The sequence below is a fragment of the Notechis scutatus genome, chromosome 1 (assembly GCF_049901735.1).
Source record: "Notechis scutatus isolate UNSWTSFEM ecotype Mainland chromosome 1, rNotScu1.2, whole genome shotgun sequence".
NCBI lineage: Eukaryota > Metazoa > Chordata > Lepidosauria > Squamata > Elapidae > Notechis > Notechis scutatus.
Genome location: NC_142009.1, coordinates 329954439 through 329981256, shown reverse-complemented (window position 1 = coordinate 329981256; position 26818 = coordinate 329954439). Strand labels below are relative to the sequence as shown.

The following is a 26818-nucleotide window of genomic DNA, read 5'->3' as shown; positions in this document are numbered from 1 at the left end:
ATAAAAACATGATAAAAAGACAAAAATACTATAATTATAGATATATTCTAAGTTCAATTGATTTTATACATCTTCAAAAAAGGAAACTAAACTCTCAGTATTCACCAAGCTTTCCAGTATTTTTTCTTCAGAGAGAAAAATATTGTAAAATTTTCTGATTGACAAGACATATAATTTTGTCAAAAATTGTTAGATAACATGTTTTTAAAAACCAGTGTGTTATATCTTTTCACCTCTGAAGGATTATTCTTTTTGCTATTCCTGGAATACAAAAATGGCATCTTTCTTTACAACATTTTAAGTTCCAAGTCATGGAATAAGCATGGCCTTGAAAAACAAAGTTGGATCTTTGAGTTTCTTTGCTTAAGATGCTTTAGAGGGATTTTCACAGTTTGTGGGCTGCTATTATTGTGGACTGAGATTTGGCTGACCTTGACCTTGTTAGCCTGACTAACAGGCTAGATAAGAGGTTAGATAAGCTCATTGTGTAATATATGTTGGTGTGCCTTACTAACAGTGTATCTTGTGGCTTTTGCATTGCCTCTCTATTGTGTATTGTAATTCTGCTTTTATTCCTGTACACAGCCTGAGGTCGTATCTTTTTGGAATTGGACAATGATACAAATCTATTAAGTAAATAAATACGCCTAGTTATTTGGTGGTTTCTGAGTTATTCTTCGTGTATGGGAGAATTATTCTTTTCATATCCTTCAGATCTTGTATTCCACTCGTAAACTTTATTACATATTTTGTCTTCTTGCATTTAAACTTCTAACTCAACCTGTTTTTCTGCAAACAGAATAGAACAGAAGAATAGAATAGAATAGAATAGAATAGAATAGAATAGAATAGAATAGAATAGAATAGAATAGAATAGAATAGAATAGAAATAAAATAAAATAAAATAACAGAATTGGAAGGAACTTTGGAGGTTTTCTAGTCCAACCCCTTGCTTAGGCAGGAAATCCTATACCATTTTAGACAAATGGTTGTCCAATCTCTTCTTAAATTTTTTTTAGAAAACTTCTCTTCTCTCTATATACCAGTGACTACATCTCAAAAGATTCCTCTGTTAAAGTATTGAAGTTTGCAGATGATACAACAGTGATTGATCTCATTTGAGATGATGCATCTGCAAACAGGCGGGAGGTTGAACAACTAGCCTTGTGGTGCAACCAGAAAAATCTTGAACTAAACACACTCAAAACCATAGAAATGGTGGTAGATTTTAGGGGAAAGCCTCCTATACTACCCCCTCTTATAATACTAGACCAGTGATGGCTAACCTTTTTGGGCTCCTGTGCCAAAAATCATGAGCGCGCCAGCACGCCCGTACTCACGTGCCAGCACCCAGAATGCAATGTGCATCCCCCCCTCCCCACGCCCCCTGCGCATGCATGTGCAATCCCCACCTCCACCCCCTTACCTGCACTGCGCCTCACAGCTGATTTTTCAGTTGGTTTGAGGCCTTTTTCGGCCTCCCAAAGGCTTCAAAAAAAGCTTCTGCAAAGCTTCTCAGGCCAAATTATAGGCCCGTTTACAGGAAGTGATGAAATGGGCCTATAATTCGGCCTGAGAAGCCTTGCAGAGGCTTTTCCCAAGCCTCTGGGAGGTTGAAAAAGGCCTCAAACCAATCAGAAAAAAATCAGCTGTGAGGCGTGCGCATGCGCAGTGAGGTAAGTTTGCCTGCGGATGCGTGCCAACACAAATGGCTCTGTGTTCCACTTGTGGCACGCTTGCCATAGGTTCTCCATCACGGTACTAGACAATACAGTATCAACAGTAGAGACCTTCAAGTTTCTAGGTTCTATTATATTTCAAGACTTAAAATGGACACCTAACATAAAAAACGTCATCAAAGAATGTTCTTTCTGCACCAATTCAGAAAGGTCAAACTGCCCAAGGAGCTGCAGATTCAGTTCTACAGAGGAATTATTGAGTCTATCATCTGCATCTCTGTAACTGTCTGGTTTTGCTCTGCAACCCAACAAGACAGACACAGACTTCAACAGACAATTAGAACTGCAGAAAAAACAATTGCTACCAACCTGCCTTCCATCGAGGACCTGTATACTGCACGAGTCAAAAAGAGGGTTGTGAAAATATCTACAGACCCCTCACATCCTGGACATAAACTGTTTCAACTCCTACCCTCTAAATGACACTAGAGCATTGCAAACCAGAACAACTACCGTAGACACACAGACAGTGTTTTTCCTGAATGCCATCACTCTGCTAAACAACTAAATCCCACAGAACTGTCAAATTATTTACTAAGAATGTATTACTATTATTCTTATCATCCTTCCTATTACCAACCTCCTCCCAGTTATGACTATATCCTTTTTGCTTATATCTCTACAATTTATATTGTTTTATTTGTTTCCTAGTATGATTTGATTGCTTATTTAGTAACCTATGACTATCACTAATGTTCTGTCTTATGATACTTGATGAATGTATTTTTTTTCTTTTTATGTACACTGAGAGCATATGCACTAAAGGCAAATTCCTTGTGTGTCCAATCACACTTGGCCAATAAAGAATTCTATTCTATTCTATTCTATTCTATTCTATTCTATTCTATTCTATTCTATAAACTTCCAGATAGATAAATAAATAGATAAATAAATGATAGACAAACAAACAAATATTTTTCACTCTGTTCCTGGGCCAAATTCCTCAAGAGATAAGAGTGAAAAATATACTGTCCGTACCTCCTTCTCCCTTGCATTGTCTTCAGGGTTGTGTCTGATGGTATATTTTGTTCTAACAGGGATAGAAGAGTAGTAGTAGAAAAGAATATTTGTCAGTGGGCTTCAGAGTGATGAGATTTTTTTACTTTCAGATAATGGATTTTGTCTGTAGTTGACAGACTGTCCAGCTACAGATTAGTGTTTCATTTCCATTCTTTCATTAGGGAGATTCCAGTCATCACTATGACTCCATTATTTTCTCCTCATTAGAACTAAAGCAGGAATCTTGTTAAATGGCTTCCTCGGTCCCAGAGGTTTTTGACAGCTGCTTTTCATCCAGGACTCTAGAAACGTGATCAACATAGAGGCCATGGAATCGTTTCTGAATCTCCAGAGTATAAGAACTATCCTTCAGAGACTTGGGTTATTATGTCCCATTCCCCTTTCTCTTCAGCCTCTCTGCTTGCTGTCTTCCATCGTTTGGAAAACTTCTTGAAGCGCTTCTTATGTCTTATTCAAGAATTATAAACTGAACAGCTTATATTCCCTATGCCATAAAGAAAGTTAATAATATGCATAACAAAAGTCAATTTACACTTATCTGCTAAGAAGCCATTAAAATAAAACTCCAAATGATAAGGAGGGACAAAATTAATCACATATCTAACTCGAGCACCTCTTGAAAAGTCAGGATTTAATAGTCTTTCTAAAGCCCAGCAGGATTGGGGCTGTACTGATCTCAGGGGGAATACCGTTGAGGCTCTTAAACACTACTATAATCTGAAAATTTTATGTGTGAGCTTATCTTTCCACTGTTTATAGTTCCTTTGTTATCCACAAGATTTTTCCTTATTTGCTGTAATGGTAACCTAAATCTGAGATCACGTTTGAACTTAGCCATTTGCAAATGAAATAAGGTATAACTTAAAAGGTCTCCATTAGGTCACAGAGGTGCTTTTTTCAAAAGGCAGCTGGACTTTCTTTGTTTTTCCTTGAAGATGTTTCACTTCAGTTCTTCAGAAGAAGCTTCTTGGATGAGAAACAAAACATCTTCAAGGAAAAACAAAGAAAGTCCAGCTGCCTTTTGGGGAAGCACCTTTGGGACAACCACGGCCTGGACAACTGAGAATCTCCGTAGACTTTTAGGTCACAAGAGAGATGACCCTTTCTCTACAATCTAAGAATTAGGGTTTATTATTTTATTTTTTTAGAAAACAGCAGTCCCAAACACAGCATAGTAGCTGCTGATTTTTATCAGTGACAGCAACCAGGTACATGGATCAAATTTTCACACATCTTTGGGAAGCCTATTATGATTGGGGGAGGGGCTCATCCATTGAGGAGTAAGGCACTGCTTTACAATTAATTTAGAGTGTTTAATGTTATGCTTAAAAATCTGCAAGGAAGCACTAGGATACATCAGGTTATACTTAAGCAAAACTGACTCTTCCTGCCCAGTCAGCTGATCTAGGACTTATTTAAGGATCTCTTTCCTTTCTAGTATGTGGGATGTGATCAGGATAATAGTTTCTGCCACTTTGTAAAACTCCCTCCAGAAGTATAAATGACTTCTACTGTGTTACATTAAACAGATTAAATCTGTGTCCTTTCAGCAAGACTGCAGAACAGACTTGTTGGCAAAAACTTATATACAAGTCCATAGTAGGGACTACATTGTGCCAATAAGAACAACAGGTAGTTAGGGGTACTTGGTACTCTCTAAGCTCACACAAGGATGTCACACAAGGATGTGAAAACAACCAAGCTCAGAGAGTACCAAAAACGCCCCACTTCAGCCCTGACCTACAACTATTCTCCTTTATTGGTAACATGTAGTTATTTTACTACACAAATGAAGGCAAATATACATGTCCTAGGATCATGTTGCAGGGGTCCAATCTGGGTTGGCCACCTATACCAGAGATACTCTCTTTGCATTGTTGGGCTTTCAGGACTCAGTACATTTCCCCGCTCCTAATCAAAAGCTGGATGGGGCCATTATCTGAGCCCCTCCGGCTGTGTGGCTCCAGGTAGCATCAGTGTGCAGGCAATATTCAGTTGTGTATCTCAACCCTTGATCCTCAGGTGATGATATTATGGACTTATTCTAGTGCAGGAAGGCTGTTAAGAGTCTTTTGGTAGGCTGTGTGATCATTGTGTTGTTTCATTGATGCAGGTTCTTAATACTTCTATTGTGACTGTTTTCTCACTATTTTGTTTTAAATTTATTTATGATTTCCCATTATCTAAAAGTTGCTATGGTGATTGAGGTGGCTTATAAATTGAGTAAATAAATAACTCTTTCAGTTCTTAGGTGGTCTGATTGATAGAATCTACAGCTGGTGATATTTGTTATCACTCTTTGTTTTGTTTTTGTTTATTTGCTGTTGTACCCCAGAATCTTTTGAGATTTGGGTGGATTACAGAGATTGCTAATAAATAAACAATCAAGCAAGCTTCCGTTAGTCTTCATTTACTTTGCTGGATCAGAGTAAAGATTCAGCTAATCCCATTCTTGAGTGAATTTTATTTTTTTTTAAAAAAAAAAAACCAAGACTGCAGTTATTTGAGGCTCATAGAAGTAACATCAGGCAAGGTTAGATTTTGGTAGGGAGAGACCTAATAAAACACCCAAATCTCTGCAGTCAAGGATGGGTCAAGTTACATATTTGCATCACAACAGGCTAGAGTGAGCCAAAAGCTAAAACCAGAACCATGGATAGCTCCAAGCCAGCCTCTGGCCTTGAAATTCTCTTTTCATACATCAATAGGAGAAAATATCTCAACTAAAACCAATTGAAGCTTTAATTAGGCAGCCATAATAGAAGCATAATGAGCTCCATTCTCAGGGAGTTAAATGGATTGTTAAAAGTCCTTCTCTTGACTCTATATTCTCAAATTTGTGTATAAGACCAAAGAGATGGAGGTACCATTAGGGTTTTTTTCCTCCAGAACTGCAAGATTTTGTTTTCTGCTCGGGAAGATGCAGAATAAGGGGTGGATTATATTCTCCTCTAAGCCACCACCTGCGCCTTGTTCACCATGGAAGGTCTGATGGTTCATGGGAAGAAAAATGCTGTCTTTCAAGCAGGTGTTCTACTTTTTTAAAAAGGTGGTTTTATGTATTTTCATGTACCTTAAAGTGGTAATTAAAATGACTGCTTTAAAATGCAGGTGATTTTGCTGCATCACTTATACTAAATTAGGAAATGAAAAGTTGAGGCACATAGATTGAAATATTTTATTTTATTGACCCTATGCAATGTAATGTTATTAAAATAAGGGCACAGGCTAGGTTCTGTCTATCGGTGAAATTTTTCAGGTACTTGGTTCTCGGATGGGACTGTGTGTGTGAAAGAAAGTAATGTCAGTTGTATAACCAAGACTTGTTATAATAAAATAGTTGTTAAAAGGTTTGAGGAAGGGGATCCTTTATGCCTTATACTAAACCAAGGGTCCTCAACCTTGGCAAGTTTAAGACTTGTGGGCTTCAACTCCCAGAATTCCTGAGCTAACATGACTGGAGGAGGAATTCTGGGAGTTGAAATCCACAAGTCTTAAAGTTGTCTAGTTTGAAGACCCTTGTACTGAACTCTTGAGAGTTATCTGGGTGCTGACAAATACAGGTAGTCCTCAACTTACAGCCATAATTGAGCCCAAAATTTCTGTTGTTAAGTGAGGCATTTGTTAAGTGAATTTTGCCTCATTTTATGACCTTTCTTGCCACAATTGTTAAGTGAATCACTGCAGTTGTAAAGTTAGTAACATGATTTGTAAGTAAATCTGGCTTTCCAGTCTTGTTTGTCAAAAGGTTGTAAAAGATGATCTCATGACCGGAGCACATTGCAGCCGTCATAAATATGAATCAGTTGCCAAGGGTCTGAATTTTGAACACATGACCATGGGGAAGCTACAGTGGTCGTAAATGTGAAAAACAGGCATAAGTCACTTTTTTTCAGTGATGATGTAACTTCAAACACTCACTAAATGAACTGCTGCAAGTTGAGCATTACCTGTATGCTATTACAATGAAAAAAGTGAGTGAAAATCTGTAATGTTTCGAGATAATGGGGATAGCAATTAGCCCGAAATCCATTTTGGTATGATAGATTGTTGATGGCTTAAAAAATAATCCAGGCATCATAAGAGAGAAAGAGAGAGAGAAGATAAAAGGAAGAAAAGAAAGTGGTGGAATTATTTGAAATCAAAGGAACATTGTTTTTCCATCTTCCTCCTACTCTTACTGTTCTTAAAGGCTCATTAAAAACAGATTTATTTTGGCTTTTGAGAGCACTGCAGTAGATCTTTGGGATCTTTACGTTCACGTTGAATTTTGAGAAAATCTAAATTTTTGAAAGATGGTTCTCAATACCATAATCCTGAATACTTTAAAAAAACAAAACACCCCATTGTTTGGGTGGGAAGAGTTGTATAGCAAGAGTGAGATAAGAGTTTTTGTGTATAAGGCAGGAGAAGCTTGGCAACCATAGCTGTGTCTACTGCAAGGAAGCTGCATCAAGAGACAGTTTTTGTTTATTACCAGCTGGGTGCTGTTAAGAAGGGGAGTCCCCCCCCCCAAAAAAGCCTTCTGAGATATGATGTACTGTGTGCGTGTTTTCTAGGATTAAAAGGAAAAGGAAACCTAAAAAGAGATGTGTTATTCTCCCATGAGGTTCTAGAGGTGTGAATACAATTCTCCTAGGATCTGTAGGGTGACGATATTTTCTTGACAATATGCCTTTTGAGCGGGGTGGACAGCTATGGCAACTTTACGATCTGTGGACTTCAACTCTCAAAATTCTTGAACCAACCACACTCGGTCAGGAATCTCTGGCAGTTGAAGTCCACAGTTGCCATAGTTGCCCGCCCCTGCTTTTGAGACTCACTCACTGCCTTCACCCGCCTCCCTAAATAATTTTGTGATCCCTCCACAGTCCCAGTCAGCAGGACTTCCAAGGCACGTGGGTTTATTCTGGGTTTAACACAAAATGCATTTTATATTTCTGGCATATCCGTAATGCAAAGCATATGTGCTGCAGTATATGTTTAAGTTATTGCAAAAAAGCAGCTCAAGGTGGTGTGTGTGTGTGTCTATGTCTGGTTGTGTGTGTTTCAGCTTTGAACCAGTGATTGAGTTTTTTTCACCCATTTCTCCACTTTCCAACTCTAAACATCTTTTTGGTTTGCTTGTTTGTTTTAAAGAATTTACAGGACTGCCAACTTGAACAGTGTATCAACTCATAAAATATTTCTATGGTCTTTTTAGAATTGCCAACAGAAAGGGAGGGGGGAGCAGCGCAGCAGCTTGCAAACCAAAACTGCATCCCATAAATGTTTTCAAAGATAGTAACTAGGTGACCGAAGTTTCTGCCTTGCAAAATTCTAACTGGAGAGCATGATTGATGACTCTTGGCTATGGATGTTTCCCATTGGAGAATATGAATTATGATATACCCAGGGGGTGGGGGGAAAACCAGGGTAAAGGGTGACAGTGAATAATGTGTCTCAGAGTCGGCTACACCCAGGCAATGCCGGACCTTTTAACTCCCAGTAAATCCTTTTGAAGTTTTGGAAGTTTGGCTCGAGACTTATGATTTAAATGGGGTTAAGTGCCGGAATCCTGACAGTGAGTTTCGGCAGCTTACAAGAAACAACCAGGGTAAAAATGGCAAATAGCAATAAAAAATAATAAGCAGCTTTATTCCAAGTCTGTTTGTTAGTACCTTAGCTTGCCAGTCTTGATAGCTGTATCTCTGACAGCCTGGGATTGAACCTGAACCTTGCTCAATCTTGCACATTCATTATGCTCAGCACTCAGTCTCCATCTACTGAAAATTTAACAGGAAGCTTTCGGTTATCCCTTCCTAACTAGCATGAGAACACTCCTTTTCTCTCACTTAATCTCTCCATTTTGTGTTTTCTAGTTACAGCTACAGAAAACCCAGTATTTGCAGTTGGGGCAGACCCGTGGCCAGTACTATGGAGGATCCTTGCCAAACGTCAATCAGATTGGCAGCAGTGCAATGGACATATCCTTCCAGGTGAATTTTATACCAGCTCTGCTCAGAAGAATGACGGGAACATTAGAAACCAGTGTCTGTGACCTGTACCAAAAGTTAAATGTGTCCCTATAAATTACAAGGTAGTCCTCGATTTACGACCACAACGAGCCCAAAATTTCTGTTGCTAAATGAGACCGTTGTTAAGTGAGCTTTGTCCCATTTTACCACCTTTCTTGCCACAGATGTTAAGCGAATCACTACAAGGGTTAACCTAGTAACACCCTTAAGTGAATCTGGCTTTCCATTGATTTTGCTTGTCAGAAAGTCGCAAAAAAGTGATCACATGACCCTGGGACACTGCAACTATCATATGCATGAATCGGGTGCCAAGCGCCTGATTTTTGATCACATGACCATGGGGATGCTACAATGGTCATAAGTATGAAAAACGGTCGTAAGTCATTTTTTTTGGTGTCCTTGCAACTTCAAACAGCCAGTAAATGAACTGTTGTAAATCACGGACTACCTGTATGTGCGTCTAAATATTAAATATTTTGAGAAAATAGAGGTTTCATGCTCTTTTTACAATGCCAATTTCCCCAGAGGTGAGACTGTCACGTGAGTTATCTCCCTCCAGCAGCCTGATCCTGTGGTGGGACATGCAGTAGGTTGTGTTTTAAGCTCTTTCTCTGTCTTTTCTTTAGACTCCCTTTCAGCCATCTGGGTTGGACACCAGTAGGACAACTCGACACCATGGGCTGGTAGACAGGGTATATCGTGATAGGAATCGCCTTGGATCGCCACATCGGCGCCCTCTCTCTGTGGATAAACATGGCAGACAGATATCCTTTGATTTGATAAAATGGCATGAGTAGGACGGGGTAAGCAGGAACGTTCTTAGATCTGTAGATGATTTTTATTAGATGAGCGAGGGTTGAAAAATGGTGATGACAAAACGCTTTTCCCGCTCCTCTTTAAAATAGAGTGATTAAATTAAGCTGGGGAGGATGAAGTACAGACTTCTGTTATTTCAAAACAATTCCTTGGCTAAATAAGCCTGAATTTCAAGGCACTTGTTCTTTAATCAGCCTTTTACGCTTTTAATGGGCATATAAATAGAGTCAAGTGGCTTTGCTCTAGCTGAATCTGCAGTGTTGTCACCTGACTATTTCTGTTTGGTTATATATCATTGTTTTATGTGATCCTGACTGGTTGGGATCACTAAGAGAACACAGCAGTCCTGGAAAAATAATGGCATCACACTAACAACAAGTCATTATTTGTTTCCAAAAGAAGAGAACTAATAGGGCAAAAGGTGTGGTGTTTTTTTAAAAGAATTCTTGAGGGAAAGACACATCTAAAAACCATTTCTCCCTTGACTGACTGATTTACGTGGACAGCTGTCCATATGGTACTGTCTATCTGTCTCCTCCTTCAGATACAAGCTGGAGAAGGTATGTATACGATAATTTTGAAATACAAAAATCTAACTTTTCAGTTCACACAGCAATCTCTAAAAGCATATTTTTCACCCAGTAAAGAATATATTATATATCATATCATCCAAGAAATATTTATTTACCTATCCAATTTATGCAGCCAACCAGATTCACTCATTGAGAGGGGCAGACATGTAATTCGGATAAAAATATTTGACAAAACAATTATAATCATTAGCTTAACTGTTCAAGTATATGTCTGTGTGTTTAACTATTTATTTATTTTATTTATTTATTTTTGTCAATTGCTTACAAGATAATAGGTATAAGTAAAAACATAGTTATGAATACATGGATACATATAAGAAAAATAAAAAAATAAAAGAAACAGTACGGTAGGCACGTTGGTGCGCTTATGCTACAGACCTCTTAGGAAAGGGGTGAGGTCAATAGTAGACAGTCTAAGGTTAAAGTTTTGGGGGTTTGGGGAAAAAAACCACAGAGTCAGGTAGAGTATTCCAGACATTGACCACTCTGTTGCTGAAGTCGTATTTCCTGCAATCAAGTTTGGTGCAATTGACCTTGAATTTGTATCTATTGTTTGCTCTTGTATTGTTATGGTTGAAGCTGAAGTATTCATTGACAGGTAGGACATTGCAATGTATGATTTTATATACTATACTTAGATCGGACCAAAGGCGGCGTAGTTCTAGATTTTCCAGGTCTAGAATTTTCCAGGTCTAGAATTTCGAGTCTGGTGGCATAAGGTATTCTGTAACGAGTAGAGGAGTGGTGAACTCTTCTTGTGAAATATTTCTGGACTTTCTCAACTGTGTTAATATCAGATATGTAATGTGGGTTCCAGACTGATGAGCTGTATTCGAGTATTGGTCTAGCAAATGTTTTGTATGCTCTAGTTAGTAGTGTGATATTACCAGAGAAGAAGCTATGTAAGATTAGGTTAACAACTCTTAAATGCCTTTTTGGCTGTGTAGTTACAGTGGGCTCTAGCACTTAGGTTATTAGAGATGAGTACTCCAAGATCCTTGACAGAGTTTGGATCATCAACAAGGTCTTGACTATTGAGCCTGTATTTTATTTTCTGATTTTTTTTTGCCAATATGTAGGACTGAGCATTTATTTGTTGAGATTTGAAGTTGCCATTTGTTTGACCATTCTGATACATAGTCAAGGTCTAGCAGTATTGTCTGTGGTGTTGAATAACTTTACATCATCAGCGAAGAGAACGCAGTTGCTCTTGATATGATCACAGAGGTCATTTATGTAGAGTATGAAAAGAGTTGGTCCTAGAACACTGCCTTGGGGGACACCACTGTTGACAGGTACAGAATTTGATAGGACGCTCCCAATTTTGACCATTTGTTGTCTGTTTGACAGGAATGCTTCTATCCAGTTATGCAGGTGTCCAGTAAAAAATTTAAAAGCTAGTAGACTGCGAATCCTGGACCATATCTTATTTGATTAAATTTACCAAGAGCTTAAATGAGGCATGGCATTAAATAAGAACCCAGGTTAGGATTAGTAATGGTTTACTACCACAGTTAACTAATCACCAGAATTAAATCTGGGTTTGAAATGTGGGCAGTCCTTCCTAATGACACCTAAAGTGTATCTGAAATGGTTCAATCTAGTATTCTAAATTTATCTGCATATTCATGAAAATTGGTATCTTTCTCCTCACTACTTCTAAGGCAGGTAACAATTAGTATAAATATTTCACATAGTCAAAACAACATTAACAAAACAAATTAAAAACCACAGCGGCAGAATGAAATAATTTTAAAAGCCTAGGAAATTAATCTCTCTCTGAACATTTGGTTTCCCTGATATATAATATGAGGAAAACATTCCAAAGCATTCCAGAGGTAGGATAGATTGACCACAGTGGGGTCCTTGGTGCTCACTGAGTTTGTTGTTTTCTTGCAGATGTTTCATTACTTAACTAGGTAACATCTTCAGTGCTAGAAGGGAATGGGCTTTGCTCTCTGTTTAAATACTAGTGGCCACATGTTGACCATAAGTTGAATAATCACGGAGGACATCTAATTCAGTCCAGTACTCCACGCAAATTCTGCAGTCCAGGATTCATCTTCCATGTCTTCAAAATAGCTTCAGTTGAAATATCTCTAGCAGGAAAACCCTCCAGCTTCAGTAGCATTTCCCTGATTTTTAAATATTTCCCTGGCTTAAGATCCTTCCTTAAATTTCTTCCCAGCAAGGTCCCCCCACCTAATTCCACCCTCTGAAGCAGTGGAGATTGCTCTATCTTTTTCATTACAATCCTTCACATATTTAGAGAGAGTCCTTAAACATTTCTAAGACAGACAAAAACAGAAATGGCTTCCAAATTGCAATCTGCTTTTTTTTCTAGAAGGCAAGGAATAGAACTTCAGAAATAACACTACTGGTGATACCAGTAGAAGGGTAGCCTCATATGTATGACCGTGGTCTTTGATCAGTACTCTGATCTCAATGTACATACAATTGTAAAAGTAAGGAGCAACATTTTGAACGTTGATGGCAAGAAAGAGTCAGATATTTTAAGGAAGAGGGTTGCAATCAAGATGGGGATAGTTATAAAAGACACAATCACATAAATTCACCTAGTATTGCTGACATATATGTTTCACAATAGAAATAAGATAACCTTTATTGCCACTTTTTTCTGTGAACACACTATACACATACAAACACACACACATACCTACATGCTATACACACATGTGCACACATACCTGCATGCTATATATATACACACACACACACATGTTGTTGTTAGTTGCAAAGTCATGTATGACCCATCATGACCCCATGGACAACGTTCCTCCAGGCTTTCCTGTCCTCTATCATCCTCCAGAATCCATTTAAGATCACGCTGACTGCTTCAGTGACTCCATTCAGCAACCTTATTCTTCTTCTTTTGCCCTCAATCGTTCCCAGCATTAGGCTCTTCTCCAATGAGTCCTTCCTTCTCATTAGGTGGCCAAGAGTTTCATCTTCAGGATCCAGCCTTCTAAAGAGCAGTCAGAGTTGATCTCCTCTAGGACTGGCCGGTTGGATCACCTTGCAGTCCAAGGGACTCGCGGGAGTCTTCACCAGCACCATAGTTCACAGGCCTGAATTTTTTGACGCTCAGCCTTCCTTATGGTCCAACTTTCACAGCCATACATTGTAACTGGGAAAACCATGCCTTGACTCTACACACTTTTGTTGGCAGGGTAATGTCTCTACACACACATACCTGCATACACCCACTTTACTTTAGCTGCTATGAATTTAGAACAGATCTCTGCAGTCAGTTTGAATGGCTTGCTGTGCTCATGAAGGTGAAAACAGCCCTTTTAGGTATTCCAGTAGTTCGCCATTTGTATCACTTGCATTATGCGTGGATATCAGTTCATAAAGAACCATGGCTATAAACGCTATCCAAGGCAGAGTATATTATGGAATATAAGGAATACTTAGCAGCTCCAGAGCTAAATATTTACCTTTGGTAAAAAAATGTATGCATTGCAAATGCGTCAGATACTTGGCTAGTATTTTAACAGTTTTCTTCCCCTTTGTCACTAGGACCAATTCTGATTCTGCCCTACACCAGAGCACAATGACCCCTACTCAGACAGAGCCTTTCTCAGCTGGGTCACAGGATATGCAGCAAAAAAGAGGTGATTAAAAAAAAAAGCAAGCACAATCCAGGAGTTGTGAAAAAAAAAGCTGCAAATTTGCCTGTAAACTTTGTTAGAGGTGGGTGGGGGGAAGAATTAGAGAGATGCAGAGAAGATTGTGAAATTTCACATTAGAAAAATGTCATCCAAAAGCTGAAGTTATTTTGGCTATTTATGTATTTGATCCTGAAGAGGAATTAGAAATGGACTCGCTGAAAATACTGGAAAGTATGCTAATGCTCATGTTCATACAAAACAAAGATAATGTATCATAACGAATCATGACAAATAATAGTTGGGTTCCTCTCCCATCCCCCAAATTCTTGAATCTCCAAATAAATAAATAAAGTGAATAGAGTAATTCAAATTACTAGGCTAGTAATGTGATCAAGTCCAAGGCAACTTCCTATATTCATCTGACTTTCAGGGATATGCTGAGAGGATCAGCATTTAAGAGTACAACTCTGAACTTTCAGCTATTTCTCAAGAGTCATACAATGATATAGGTCAGCGGTCGCTAACCGATGGGCCACGGCCCATTGGTGGGCCGTGAAAATTTTTTGGTGGGCCGCAGAGAAATCTCACCCCCAGAGCACCCCCACAATGCAATTAATCCAGGTTGTGCAGAAACACAAGGCTGCCCCTCCCCTATGGCCCGCGGGAACCCTCCCCGCCCACTCATTCCTTACCCGGTAAACTTGCCTGCTAAATTGCTATTTTTCCTTTTTCTGACTATCATCTGTTCTGCTGTGCCAGGAGATTTAGATTAGCTAGGAAGCAGGAAATGGTTGGATTTCTTGCTTTCTAGCTAGTCTTTAGCTCTTCGGCTCAGCACAGCCGAACCTCCCTTAGGACTGAAGGTTTGCTTGTAAGCAAATTCAGTGCAGACTCACGGCAAGCACATTTGAGAGACTGAGCTAACCGATGGCAGATAGATAGATCATTGAATGATTCTGTGAGCAACTTAATCTGCCTGCTTTGCCTGATTTTGGGTAAAAGTTGCTCTTTTTTTTATAAAAAATTCAATATTTACATGCATGGTGTGTTGTGAGTTAATTTTGTGAGTTTGCTTGCTAGCAAATTTTATGAATTTGCTTGCTTGCTAGCAAATTTTATGAATTTGCTTGCTTGCAAGCAAATTTTATGTGACAGACTGAGCTAGCCGATGGCAGATAATAGATCTCTGAATTAATCTGTGATTCTGTGAGCAACTCAGTCTGCCTGCCTGCTTTGCCTGATTTTAGGTAAAAGTTGTTCTTTTTTTAATAAAAAATTCAATATTTATATAAATATTTATAATATTTACCTACAAGCCATGCCCAGCCAGTCACATGACCACCAAGCCATACCCACAAATTATGCCACGCCCTCAGAACCGGTCAGTGGTCCCTGGGATCTAAAATTATGAGTTTGGTGGTCCCTGAGGTCCAAAAGGTTGGCGACCCCTGATATAGGTAAGCTAGTGTCCATCATATCTGAACTTCACACCAAGTTAGTATTAAAGTTGGATTTGGCCTACTACTTGTTTCTTGCTGACAAGTAGCAGCCCTTCTGGACTTCTTGATGTGTTTTTTCTAAATTGAAGATGCCAGAAGTTTTGTCACTGAGCTGTGTATGATCTTTGAAAAATGCCCTCTGCTGAATGTAACTCTACCTGAGTAACAGCGGCCTTTACTTTCCTGATAAGAGTGAATCGATCTTCAAGTCTTGGTCTTCTTCCCTCCCCGCTGTAGCCCTTCACAACTGTCCACTTGCTTCACATGAGCTTTGAAGAGTGGAGGGACTGTATACAGGCACACAAGCCTTCTCTGAGTTTTGCCCTCACTGTCCTTCTAAAAGGATTTTTACTTAACATTTCTTTGATTGTGAGGAAAATGTTTCCTAATAAAAGCAGAGCGTTCAACTGTGCTGAAGCTTCTTCTTTTATTCGAATGATGGGGGAATCCCTTTTGTTCCCTCCCTTCAATATTGGGATCAGAAACTGAGGAGGTGATGTGAGGGACACAGCCTGCCTCCATTTTTAGCATGCACAAGAACTATAAAGTTAAGAGAGCTCATAGAGAACAAAAGAGATGGGATAGCCCTACAAAGAATCCTTTCTACTCACTTCTCCTCTTTCCCAGGCATTTTCAGAGCACACTTGGCTGATATATTCTTTCTCACACTATAGTCTTATTACTGACGGTTCCAGGCATGGAGGAAGATGCATCAGAGACAGAGAAAAATCTTTCAAAACAAGGATGGGATGCTAAGAAGGTACTGGCACTAATTTTATGGAGTATATGAGCTACGGACACCATTGAACTGTCAGAGATAGCAAAGCTTTCTTCTTAGAATACAGCACATACATAGAAGTGAAAGGAGCTACTTCAGACTTTAAAGTGAATAGTATGTTTGGTGTATAAACCAGGGCTGAAATTCTGTAAATGCTTTTTAATCTAATTTTCAAGCAGCCAGAAATGGAATTTTGTGTAACCGATTATAGCATATTCCAACAATTTGGTTTTCTGTCATGCCTGGTTTCTCAAGGGAGAGGGGGCAACATAGAAATCCCCCTCTTTCACATCCCAGCTCCCCAAAAATATGATTTTTATCATCCACCGCACTCTCCATTCATGTGAAAGCATGTGTGGTAGAATTGGCAGCTGAAGTGGAAGGTGGAGTTAAGGGACTGGTTAGCTTTCAATTCCTGCAAGGGAGGAAGTGACAGAAACCCTACCCCACTCTCTCACCCTTCTAAATCCTTGGAGTGCTTATCTGGTTGTTCCCAAGAGAGTGAAGTCAGTTTGGTGAGATTCTTGTAAATAGGCGAGCAGCAATAAAGAAACTTCTCTGATCAGCTAACGGTGTTGTCCTGAATCCTTGCACCTGACAGCATGAAATAATTGGTTGTTAGTTGGAAAAGGTAGACTAGGAGAATCTCCCAGTTCTTCCATAGAGACATTTTTTCCATCAGTAAATAAGTGCAGTTGCAGTACAGCTGTCTGGGTTGGTCCAGATGGGAAGAAGCTTGACATCTCTTCTTTGATATAATGACCTTTTGTTTGTTTTTGCAGCTGAGTGTCTCATGCTGACCTACTCTTCTCTGTTCTCTTTCAGACAGGATCCTCAAGGCCTAAATCTTGTGAAGTTCCAGGAATCAAGTATGTTTAAGGGGAAGGGTATATTTGCTTTCTGGGTAAATATGAAATCAGCATCATCATTTTGTGAAAACAAATCTGTGTCCTTTGGTGTGTATGTGTTTTTAGTAGAATGGAATAATTGAAAAGCCCAATGTAATGGCTTGCAATAATTTTAGTAGTTGCAGTTCAATAAGGAATAGCAAGAATAGCAAAGCAAGATCATGCCTCTTTTATATCTGGCTTAGCACATTTTCTGCAATGCCTGAAATAACAAACCATGGTTTTTTGATGTTATTGCAAGTCACGCTCCCTATTAAATAAAGTTGGGGATTGTAGTTGTATCAAACAATTCACACTTAATACAGTTCTCTATAATTCAAGTCAAACATTGTGGCTTATTGTGATAGAGATAAGATTTGACATTAGGGACACGCACAAAATAGGAACGTTGCTTTATTTCAAACCTGAAATAAGTGATTGTGGCCCAGAAGTTCAGCTGAATAGAAATTCAGAACATTTTACTTGATGGGAGTTTTGGCTACTCCCCCCCAAACCTAGAGTCTTCTTAATGGGGTAAATATGATCTGGGTTTTAAATTGTACTCAGGGCAGATCTTGTTTGTAGAAACCCTCCAATTTCTGTAATAGGCACTTAGCTTGATTACATTTTTTTGAGAAATCTTTAAAAATAATTATCATTTTCTAGAAAATTATTTTAAATACCTATCTATTTAGACTCCATTGTATTAGATAGCTAACTTCTGTTAAGATGGTGGTTGTTTATAAGTGCTGTCTTGAAGAAAATCCTTACTTTTTGCAAGAAAGGAGGATGCAGTAGATTAAATTGTCATGATCCGGATTCCAGGCAGGAATCATCACCCTGTTTATCCCAAAGGTGCTTTTTTTCCCAAGAGGCAACTAGATTTTCTTGTTTTTAAGAGTTGTGGTGGTGCAGTGATTAGAAGGTAGTACTTCAGGCTACTTCTGTTGACTGCCGGCTGTCAGTAGTTTGGCAGTTTGAATCTCACCAGACTCAAGGTTCACTCAACCTTCCATCCTTCCACGGTGGGTAAAATGAGGACCCAGATTGCTGAGGAGCAATATGCTGATTCTCTAAACCACTTAGAGCAGTGGTCACCAACTGGTGGGCCGTGGCCAACTGGTGGCCACGAGAAAATTTTGGTGGGCCGCAGAGAAATCACACCCCCAGGGCACCCCCACAAAGCAATTGATCCAGGCTGCGCAGGAACACAAGGCTGCGCCGCCCACATGGCCCGCAGAAACCCTCCCTGCCCACTCCTTACCCGGTAAACTTGCCTGCTAAATTGCTATTTTTCCTTTTTCCGACCATCAGCTGTTCTGCTATGCTGGGAGGTTTAGATTAGCTAGGAAGCAGGAAATGGTTGGATTTCTTGCTTTCTAGCTAGTCTTTAGATCTTCGGCTCTGCTTTTAAGCACAGCCGAACCTCTCTTAGGACTGAAGTTTCTATTCAGTGCAGACTCACAGCAAGCAAAGTTTATGTGACAGACTCGGGTAGCTGATGGCAGATAGATAGATCACTGAATGATTCTGTGAGCAGCTCAATCTGCCTGCCTGCTTTGCCTGATTTTGGATAAAAGTTGCTTTTTTATTAAAAAAAAAATCAATATTTACATATATGGTGTGTTGTGAGTTAATTTTGTGAGTTTGCTTGCTAGCAAATTTTATGTGACAGACTGAGCTAGCCGATGGCAGATAATAGATCTCTGAATGAATCTGTGATTCTGTGAGCAACTCAATCTGCCTGCCAGCTTTGCCTGATTTTGGGTAAAAGTTGTTCTTTTTTTAATAAAAAATTCAATATTTATATAAATATTTATAATATTTACCTACAAGCCATGCCCAGCCAGTCACATGACCACCAAGCCATACTCACAAATTAGGCCACGCCCACAGAACCGGTTAGTGGTCCCTGGGAACTAAAATTATGAGTTTGGTGGTCCCTGAGGTCCAAAAGGTTGGCGACCCCTGGACTAGATGGTGAAGAATGGAAGGATTTATACTCCTTGGAGACAGCTGGTCATTTGCATTCTTTTAGCGAGTCATTAAGGCCACCTGGAGGTTAATTTTTTTGACAATTTTCTAAAAGGATGCAAATGACCAGCTGTCTGCAAGGAGTATATATCCTTCCATTCCCCACCATCCAGTCAGAGCTGAAGAAGCTTCTTGGATGAGAAGTGAAACGTCTTCAAAGAAAAACAAGAAAGTCCAGTTGCCACTTGGAAAGAAGAAAAAAGTACCTTTAGGACAAGCATGACTTGGATGACCTGAGAATCTCCACAATCGCTCTGTTTACTTCTGTGAGTTCCAATAAATCAGTAGGCCTTGGCCTACATTTAACGAAGTATCCTTTTCTCTTGTCTTTGTCATCAATGCAGCATCTTTCCATCAGCTGACCAAGAAAACACTACTGCCCTTATCCCTGCGGCTCACAACACCGGGGGCTCACTGCCAGACCTGACAAATATCCACTTCCCTTCTCCTCTCCCAACACCGCTAGACCCAGAAGAGTCCACTTTTCCCTCCTTGAGCAGTTCCAACAGCACCGGGAACCTCACTGCCAATCTGACGCACATGGGGATCAGCACAGCCAATCAGGGTAAGGTGTTTGCAGGCCCGTACAAATGCATTCTGGCACGACATCTTGCAGTCTTGCCCATGTTATTTATTTTCAGCCAGGCAGGACTGTTTTCTTAGTGATGACTGGACTGGAAAAAAAAGTGACTACAGCTGGTCCCTCATACTTATAACCATTGCCGCAGCCTCACAAAATTTGGGCACATGGCAACCTGGCATGTATTCACACCAGCTGCAGAATCCTGGGATCAGGCAGTCCTCATTTGCAACTTTCCCAGCAGGCGTTTGACAAGCACAATCAAGGAGGCAAGTAGGATTCACTTAACTGCAGTGATTCGCTTAACAACAGTGGCAAAAAGGTTGTAAAATCTGGCACAACACACTTAACAACCAGTTTGCATAGCAACAGAAATTCTGGTCCCAGTTCTGATCGTAAGTTCAGGACTACCTGTATTAGGGTTGGGGGCAATTTGCTTTAGATTTTCTTTATCCCATCTTTTTTATTTTTATAAATAACTCAAAGCACAAAGATACCTAATATTAAATACTTAGACCCACTCCCAGCCTGAAACCATCCAGATTCGTTTGACTGTGACGTCTTATTCAGCATGCTGCCTGATAATCATTGATATTTTAATGCACAGCAGATCTGGAGGGTACAAGTTTGGGGAAGAGTCATTTTATTGATTTATAAAATGTGTATGCTGTTCACCTCACTAATCAAGTGTCTCTAGAGATTGGAGGAGGAGCAAAACTCAGGTCCTCCCTCCTTTGAAACATTTGATTCAGTTTGATCCCGATGACATTTTCAAAAGCTGTTTTTCAAGCCTGTTTTGTGAGAAAAGATGTGATAGAAATATTAATAGTATTCTGACTCTGCCCCATAAGAACAGAGGTAGCTCTCGGCTTTCAACAACAATTGAGCCCAAAATTTCTGTTGCTAAGCAGGACGTTTGTTAAGAGAATTTTGTTCCACTTATGAACTTTCTTGCCACAGTTGTTAAGTGAATCACTGCAGTTGTTAAGTCAGTAACACAGTTGTTAAGTGACTCTGGCTTCCCCACTGACGTCGCTTGTCAGAAGGTCACAAAAGGGGATCACATGATCCCAGGACACTGCAACTGTCATAAGTATGAACTGGTTGCCAAGCACCTGAATTTTGATCAGATGACCAGGGGATGCTGCAGTGGTCATAAGCGTTAAAAACGATCATAAGTCACTTATTTAGTGCTGCTGTAACTTTGAATGGTCACTAAATGAACTATTGTAAATCAAAGACTACCTGTAGTTTTGAAAATCCTTCTGGAAAATCCCTCTGAAATCTGACTGCTCCTGATCATTTTCTCTGTTGGAGACAGGAATGACAACGTCGTCAGCCTCTTCCCAGCAACACCGGCAGCCAACCGTCAGTCCCCTCTCACTGAACACAGATTCAAGGAGAAGCCAATCCCAGCAAGTGTCTCCTACGCTTTCCCCTCTTTCACCGATTACTCAGGTACAAGAGGGAATTCTACGGGGGTGGAGGGTGGGGTGGGCTTGAAAGCTGTTGCATAATAACATCGTAGACCCAATCCGTAATGAACGATCCAAACTGGGAACCTTTGCCAGTATAGCAACTCTGATAATAATGTTGCTTGAATTTGTAATTTTCCCTTCAACTGTAGATTTGGTGGTTTTGGGAAGGATAAACCAGTTATAATTCCATATTGTCCCTTCGATTGAGGTTATTTAGCCATATCTAGGTGGCATGCCAAACCACGATGGGCAATCTGTTACCCTCCAGATTTTGGATTTCATCAACCATCATGAGATTCGCCTTCCAAAATGCCAACTTCTGGTTATCTTTGCACTGAGCCATTTTAAATGTACTTGTGTGGAAATCAGACATTCTATATGCAGACAGAAAGAAATTAATTAATTAGAAATCATTGTGCCCAATGCATTGACTTATCAACTGAACTCAGCTCCAGTGATTGAGGCGAGATGGGCAGCAAGCAAATCAAATAATAAATTTGTTAGTCATACTTAGAGTTTAGTATGCTCTGTGAATTCCAGGATTGGCCTGTAAGTAATGGTTTGCAGCTCATATTGTGTTAGTCTAGCAAATAGTAGTTAATGCATAATTAGTAAACTATTGATAGAAGAGAGTATTTGTAGGTCAAGGTTAAACTGTGGGTTCCTTAGTGCTCTCAGAGCTTGGTTTTTTCTTGCAGGCATTTCATTACTCAAGTAGGTAACATCAGTGTACTGATGATGTTACCTAGTTGGGTAATGAAACGTATGCAAGAAAACAAACAACCTCCAAGACCACCTAAGACCCCTTTAATAAACTATGGTTAAATAAACCATTGCACAGTGTTGTGTGCGAGTCTAGGACAACTCAGCATGGCCAATTCACCGTGGCCAATTTGCTACAGGACAATTTGTTGCAGCCAACTCACTGTGGGACATCTCGCTGCGGGACAAGAGTTACACTAATGTCGAAGAAATGGTGGAATAGAATCATTAAAGAAAGGATGCAAAAGGAGGGACAAAATGAAACGTGAATGACAAGAAGATAAAATATTTTTAAAAATATTTTAAATTGAATTGTTGAATTATCCTGCAGCAAGTTGTCCCACAGCGTGTTGTTCCACAGTGAATTTGCCGCTGCAAGGTTGGGCATTGCGAGTTGGCCACAGCAAGCTGTCCCATTCCGTTGCATGCACGCTCGTTCCATAAATAGGTCCATGGAGCCTGGGAAATGCTAAAAAGCCAGACTGTTAGAATAGGGACATTCCCGCTTCCCCAAAAGACTAGTAGAGTTGAGTGTGTTTCCTTCTGAAACCTTCACCCCAGGAAGTCTGATTCCACGGCACTGACGTCCTTTTCTGTCCTTTTCTTCTGAAGGCTGTGGCGTTGGATGCGCTCTCCATGGAACAGCAGCTTCCCCCCTACCCGTTCTTCACCCAGACAATCGCGCAGCAGCAGCAGCAGGCACAGACCCAAGTGGCGAGTGCTTTACCACCCAATGCTTCTCTGATGCAGACCTCGGGCTTGCAGAGAGGCGTTCAGCTCCCCCCGCTCTCAGTCTCCATCCCTTCCACAATCCCACAGTCTCCTCCGGGCAGCCAAACCCAGACTTCGATGGGGATAGACATCAATTCGGTAAGCTTGATTGGGAAGAGGAGTTGGGACCTCCAGCTTCCTAGACATCTCAGACAAAAAAGCATAGGAAACAAGAAGAGGCTTGATCAGAGCTGTCTGTTTCCTGAAAAGTGTACGGTTTGGGATATGTTGAGACTGCAATTCAAAACTGCACGGAAATATGTGATTTATTGCCAGTCCCCCCCTCGTAGCCTTTGGAAAACATAGTCTTCCAAATATCATAGAGACTTCTGTGAAGGGACTGGATTAGAAATCTTATCAGAGATGAATGTGGTTCTCAAAAGCCTTGGATAGGGACTGAGTTTTTGAATGATTTTGAGATAAAGTTTCCACCTGGAGGGAAATCAATACCTCCCACAAGTTGAGCTTGATGACCACGCAGATATGTTCACATTAAGTTGATCTTGGCAACAACATAGAAATGGTTTGTCTGGGCCATTTTCCAGAATGTTTTTTTCAGTCATCCATTGTATAGACTGTGAGTGCACTGTTGGAAATGCTGAAGGATCAGGTTAGAGATAGATCATCCTGGAGAAAATCTATCTATGTGGTTGCTAAGAGTTGACAACAGCTGGACTGCATGTAATTAATCAAGATAATTATGGTGTAAACCTTGGTCCCCTGCCTGAGGAGGTCAACCAGGCGCTGCCATCTGTGAGGGAGGTCTGCTCCTTCACCCCAGTCCAACAACTATGGAGTGATTTGACATTTTCCCTTTTTTTTTTTTAATGCTTCTCGGGGTAGAAAACATATCCCGAAAATGACACCTCACCTGCAATCTCACCTACAACTCCCCCAGCCGGGCTTCATGGAGGGCTAATTTATAAATGGCCACAATCTCACAAGATCATGGCCATGTTTTTTTCATTCATTTTTCATGCCAGGTGCCTGAAAATGTTTCCACCCCCTAACGAGAGAGAGAAAGAAAGAAAGAGAGGAAGAAAGAGAAAGAGAGAAAGAAAGAGAGAGAGAGAGAAAGAGAGAGAGAGAGAGAGAGAGAGAGAGAGAGAGAGAGAAAGAAAGAGAGAAAGAGAAAGAGAGAGAAAGAGAGAGAGAGAGAGAGAAAGAGAGAAAGAAAGAAAGAAAGAAAGAAAGAAAGAAAGAAAGAAAGAAAGAAAGAAAGAAAGAAAAAGAAAGAAGGAAAGAAAGAAAGAGAGAGAAAGAGAGAGAGAGAGAGAGAAAGAGAGAGAGAGAGAAAGAGAGAGAGAGAGAGAGAGAGAGAGAGAGAGAAGTGGGATCAGTGCCCAGCCATAACGAAATTTTCCCTTGGGTTTGAATCAGTGGTGGTAGGCTATACTGGTTTGGACCGGTTCAGCTGAATCGGTAGTAAAAAAAAAAAAAAAAGCCTCATCAGCTGAGAGGGGAAAGAAGAGGAAAGCGCAGGATCAGCCCTCCCCACCTGCCCCTTCCCTTTTCTCTTCTTTATCCTCTCAGCTGATTGGCGCTGCAGGCCCCAGCTGGTGCGGGGAAAGCTGTGGGTGCTGCCCTTGCAATCACCAAACCGGTAGTGGAACAGGTAGGATCCCACTGCTGGTTTGAATCATCTAAGTCAGGGGTGTCCAACCTTGGCAACTTTAAGACTTGTGGACTTCAACTCCCAGAATTCCTCAGCCAGCAAAGTTGGCTGAGGAATTCTGGGAGTTGAAGTCCACAAGTCTTAAAGTTGCCAAGGTTGGACACTCCGATCTAAGTCCAATATTTCTCAATCTTAGCCACTTGAAGATGTGTGGACTTCAACTTCCAGAATTCCCCAACCAGTGTGGCTGGCTGAGGAATTCTGGGAGTTGAAGTCCAAACATCAAGTGTCCCAAGTTTGAGTTACATTGATCTAGCTAACTAGAAGCTTCAGTGCCTATTAACTCCAAGCAGATTGTTAACTCCAGCTGAACATACAGAGTTGCTTGATGTATTTGCTGTTTGTTTCCAACCCCAAAGAAGCTTTCTTTTAATCTGTCACATAGAGCTAATCTTTTTTTTTTTAATTGGGATGGATGATTGCATCTCTCTTCCCCATTTTCTGCAGACTTTCCCCCTCTTCTGCAAGGAGTTTGGAAATGTCCATTTTAGGTTAATTGTAGCTTCACAGCTAATCCTTGAACCACACTTAATGGTTTGAAATGAGCCCTCAAGCCATGGCTTAGGGTAGAATTGTTTTTCCCAGGGAAAACATGCTTTACATCAGGGGTGTCCAACCTTGGCAACTTTAAGCCTGGAGGACTTCAACTCCCAGAATTCCCCAGCCAGCTGGCTGGGGAATTCTGGGAGTTGAAGTCCTCCAGGCTTAAAGTTGCCAAGGTTGGACACCCTGCTTTACATTAATCACATCTGTTCAGCTTGATTGTGTCCTAACCTGCAAAATCATTAAGATAAAAAAACAAAAAAAAAAAAAACGTAGTTGGCTGGGGAATTCCAGGAGTTGAAGTCCACAAGTCTTAAAGTTGTAAAGACCAGACAGCCCTGACTTAAAGTGTGGCTTTCACTCAGAATAAATTGCCCCTGCATTAAGCAATGACCTTTCATGATATTTAGACCCAACCACCAGCCAAGGTACCAATGATTTCGGGGCTGTGTGTGTGTGACAAAATGCTTTTCTCCCTGTTTTCCTGCCTTCCATATTCTAACATTAGGCATGCCTGGTGGCATTTTTTTTTTTTAAAAAAAAGAAAGATTGTATTATTGGGGCACTAGTCACTCTTAATACTTTGCCACTTTGCACGGCTGTGTCTGTTCTGCATCTCACAGTGGGCGGGAGGTTGGTCCCATCCTTTGGAGAAGGAGACTGTTCACCTAATAAATCTTTGCAAATTCAAACAGAAGCATAAGAATGAATGCGGGTTCCATAACCTTTTCCACAGGTTCCTCTGAAAAACAATTTGTGCAAATCGATGTCTTCCGCCTTATGGACCGCACAGATATGAAGGAAACACAAAAGTTGAAGTAGAGGGGGTTTCTCCCCTCCAAGCTGGGGTTTCAGAGTATTGTGGTTATATATACTCAGTCCCCACAAAGCTGGAAGAAGCATCTCAAAGCAGGCCACCAGAATCATCCTGGGTTGTAACAGAGTCCCCTTTCAGTCTGTGGAGATTCTCAGTCCTCCAGGTTATAGTTGTCTCAAAGGTGCTTTTTCAAAAGGCAACTGGACTTTTTTTCCTTAAGGAAGAAGACGAGTTTTTACTCCCTGTCCAAGAAATTTCATGGGTTCTGGAAGAATGGTGGAGGCAATGGGAGGATTGGGTCTGACAGGATTGGGAGGGAGTGGGTTGGAAGGTTCACATTTCTTTGCAGTCATCTGGTTGTTGGCACTCTCCCTGAGAACTCTTGAGGGCTTTTTTTCTGTGCCCTCAGAGTCACCCGTATCAGAGTGCAAATGGGAGTGGAACTGCTGAAAGGACTGCATTGTAGGCCTTGGATTGTGTTGTAGTCTGCATTGTAAATGCTTCTAGGATGAGAAGCGAAAGTCTTCTCCTTCCTCAAGGAAAAAACCAGTCCAGTTGCCTTTTGAGAGAAGAAGCCCTTTTTAGGTTCATGACTTATCCGAGCATTGTTGAACCGTACTGTGTGCTGCTGAATTCATCCAGGACTATTCTTGCCTTCTGTTCTCTTCTCATTTTCCTCCCCCGCCCCTACCTGTCCATGAAAGAAACCTGTGTTTTCTCTCCCTCTCCTCCTGTTCCCCACAGTCTCTAACGCTGTGTCCTTCTGTAGGGCTCACTCCAGCAGTACCGCAGCAATGCTGGCTCCCCAGCCAACCAGTCTCCCACTTCTCCTGTCTCCAATCAAGCTTTCTCTCCTGGCAGCTCCCCTCAAGTAAGGGACTGTATGCTTCTAAGGCCTTTGGATTCCATGCTTCTCATATATTTTCTTGCCTCTTCTTAACTTTGTCCCCCCACCCCCCCATCCAGCTTTTTGAAGGGTTTCCAAAATAACGCTCCGTCAAGTTGGGTGGGTTGCGTTTAAATGACTGGGATCCTTTGGGGAATTCCTTCTTGCTAAAATCTGATGCCACCTGACCTGACCTGTTCCTCCCATATGAATGTCTGCCTTATCGTGTTAATTACCTTTTGAATGCTGCCCTTCTCTAAAAAGGTTAGGATACCATTCTTGGCTCAA

The 26818-nt window shown here is 40.6% G+C and overlaps 1 protein-coding gene across 4 annotated transcripts in view; it reads left to right on the top strand.

Moving 5' to 3' along the window:
- The window catches only part of CRTC1 (CREB regulated transcription coactivator 1), a 92795-nt gene that overhangs the window by 46000 nt on the left and 19977 nt on the right, over positions 1-26818 (top strand). For 2 of the 4 annotated variants that reach the window (XM_087951660.1, XM_087951655.1), the window contains exons 2-11: positions 8621-8737; positions 9403-9540; positions 10091-10152; positions 13729-13823; positions 15994-16079; positions 16923-16966; positions 19363-19583; positions 20920-21056; positions 22451-22708; positions 26414-26515. In XM_087951660.1, the coding sequence (XP_087807786.1) occupies positions 8621-8737; positions 9403-9540; positions 10091-10152; positions 13729-13823; positions 15994-16079; positions 16923-16966; positions 19363-19583; positions 20920-21056; positions 22451-22708; positions 26414-26515 (1260 nt within the window). The remainder of the gene's footprint in view (positions 1-8620; positions 8738-9402; positions 9541-10090; positions 10153-13728; positions 13824-15993; positions 16080-16922; positions 16967-19362; positions 19584-20919; positions 21057-22450; positions 22709-26413; positions 26516-26818) is intronic. The other 2 variants (XM_087951667.1, XM_087951661.1) reach the window with 1 other exon arrangement.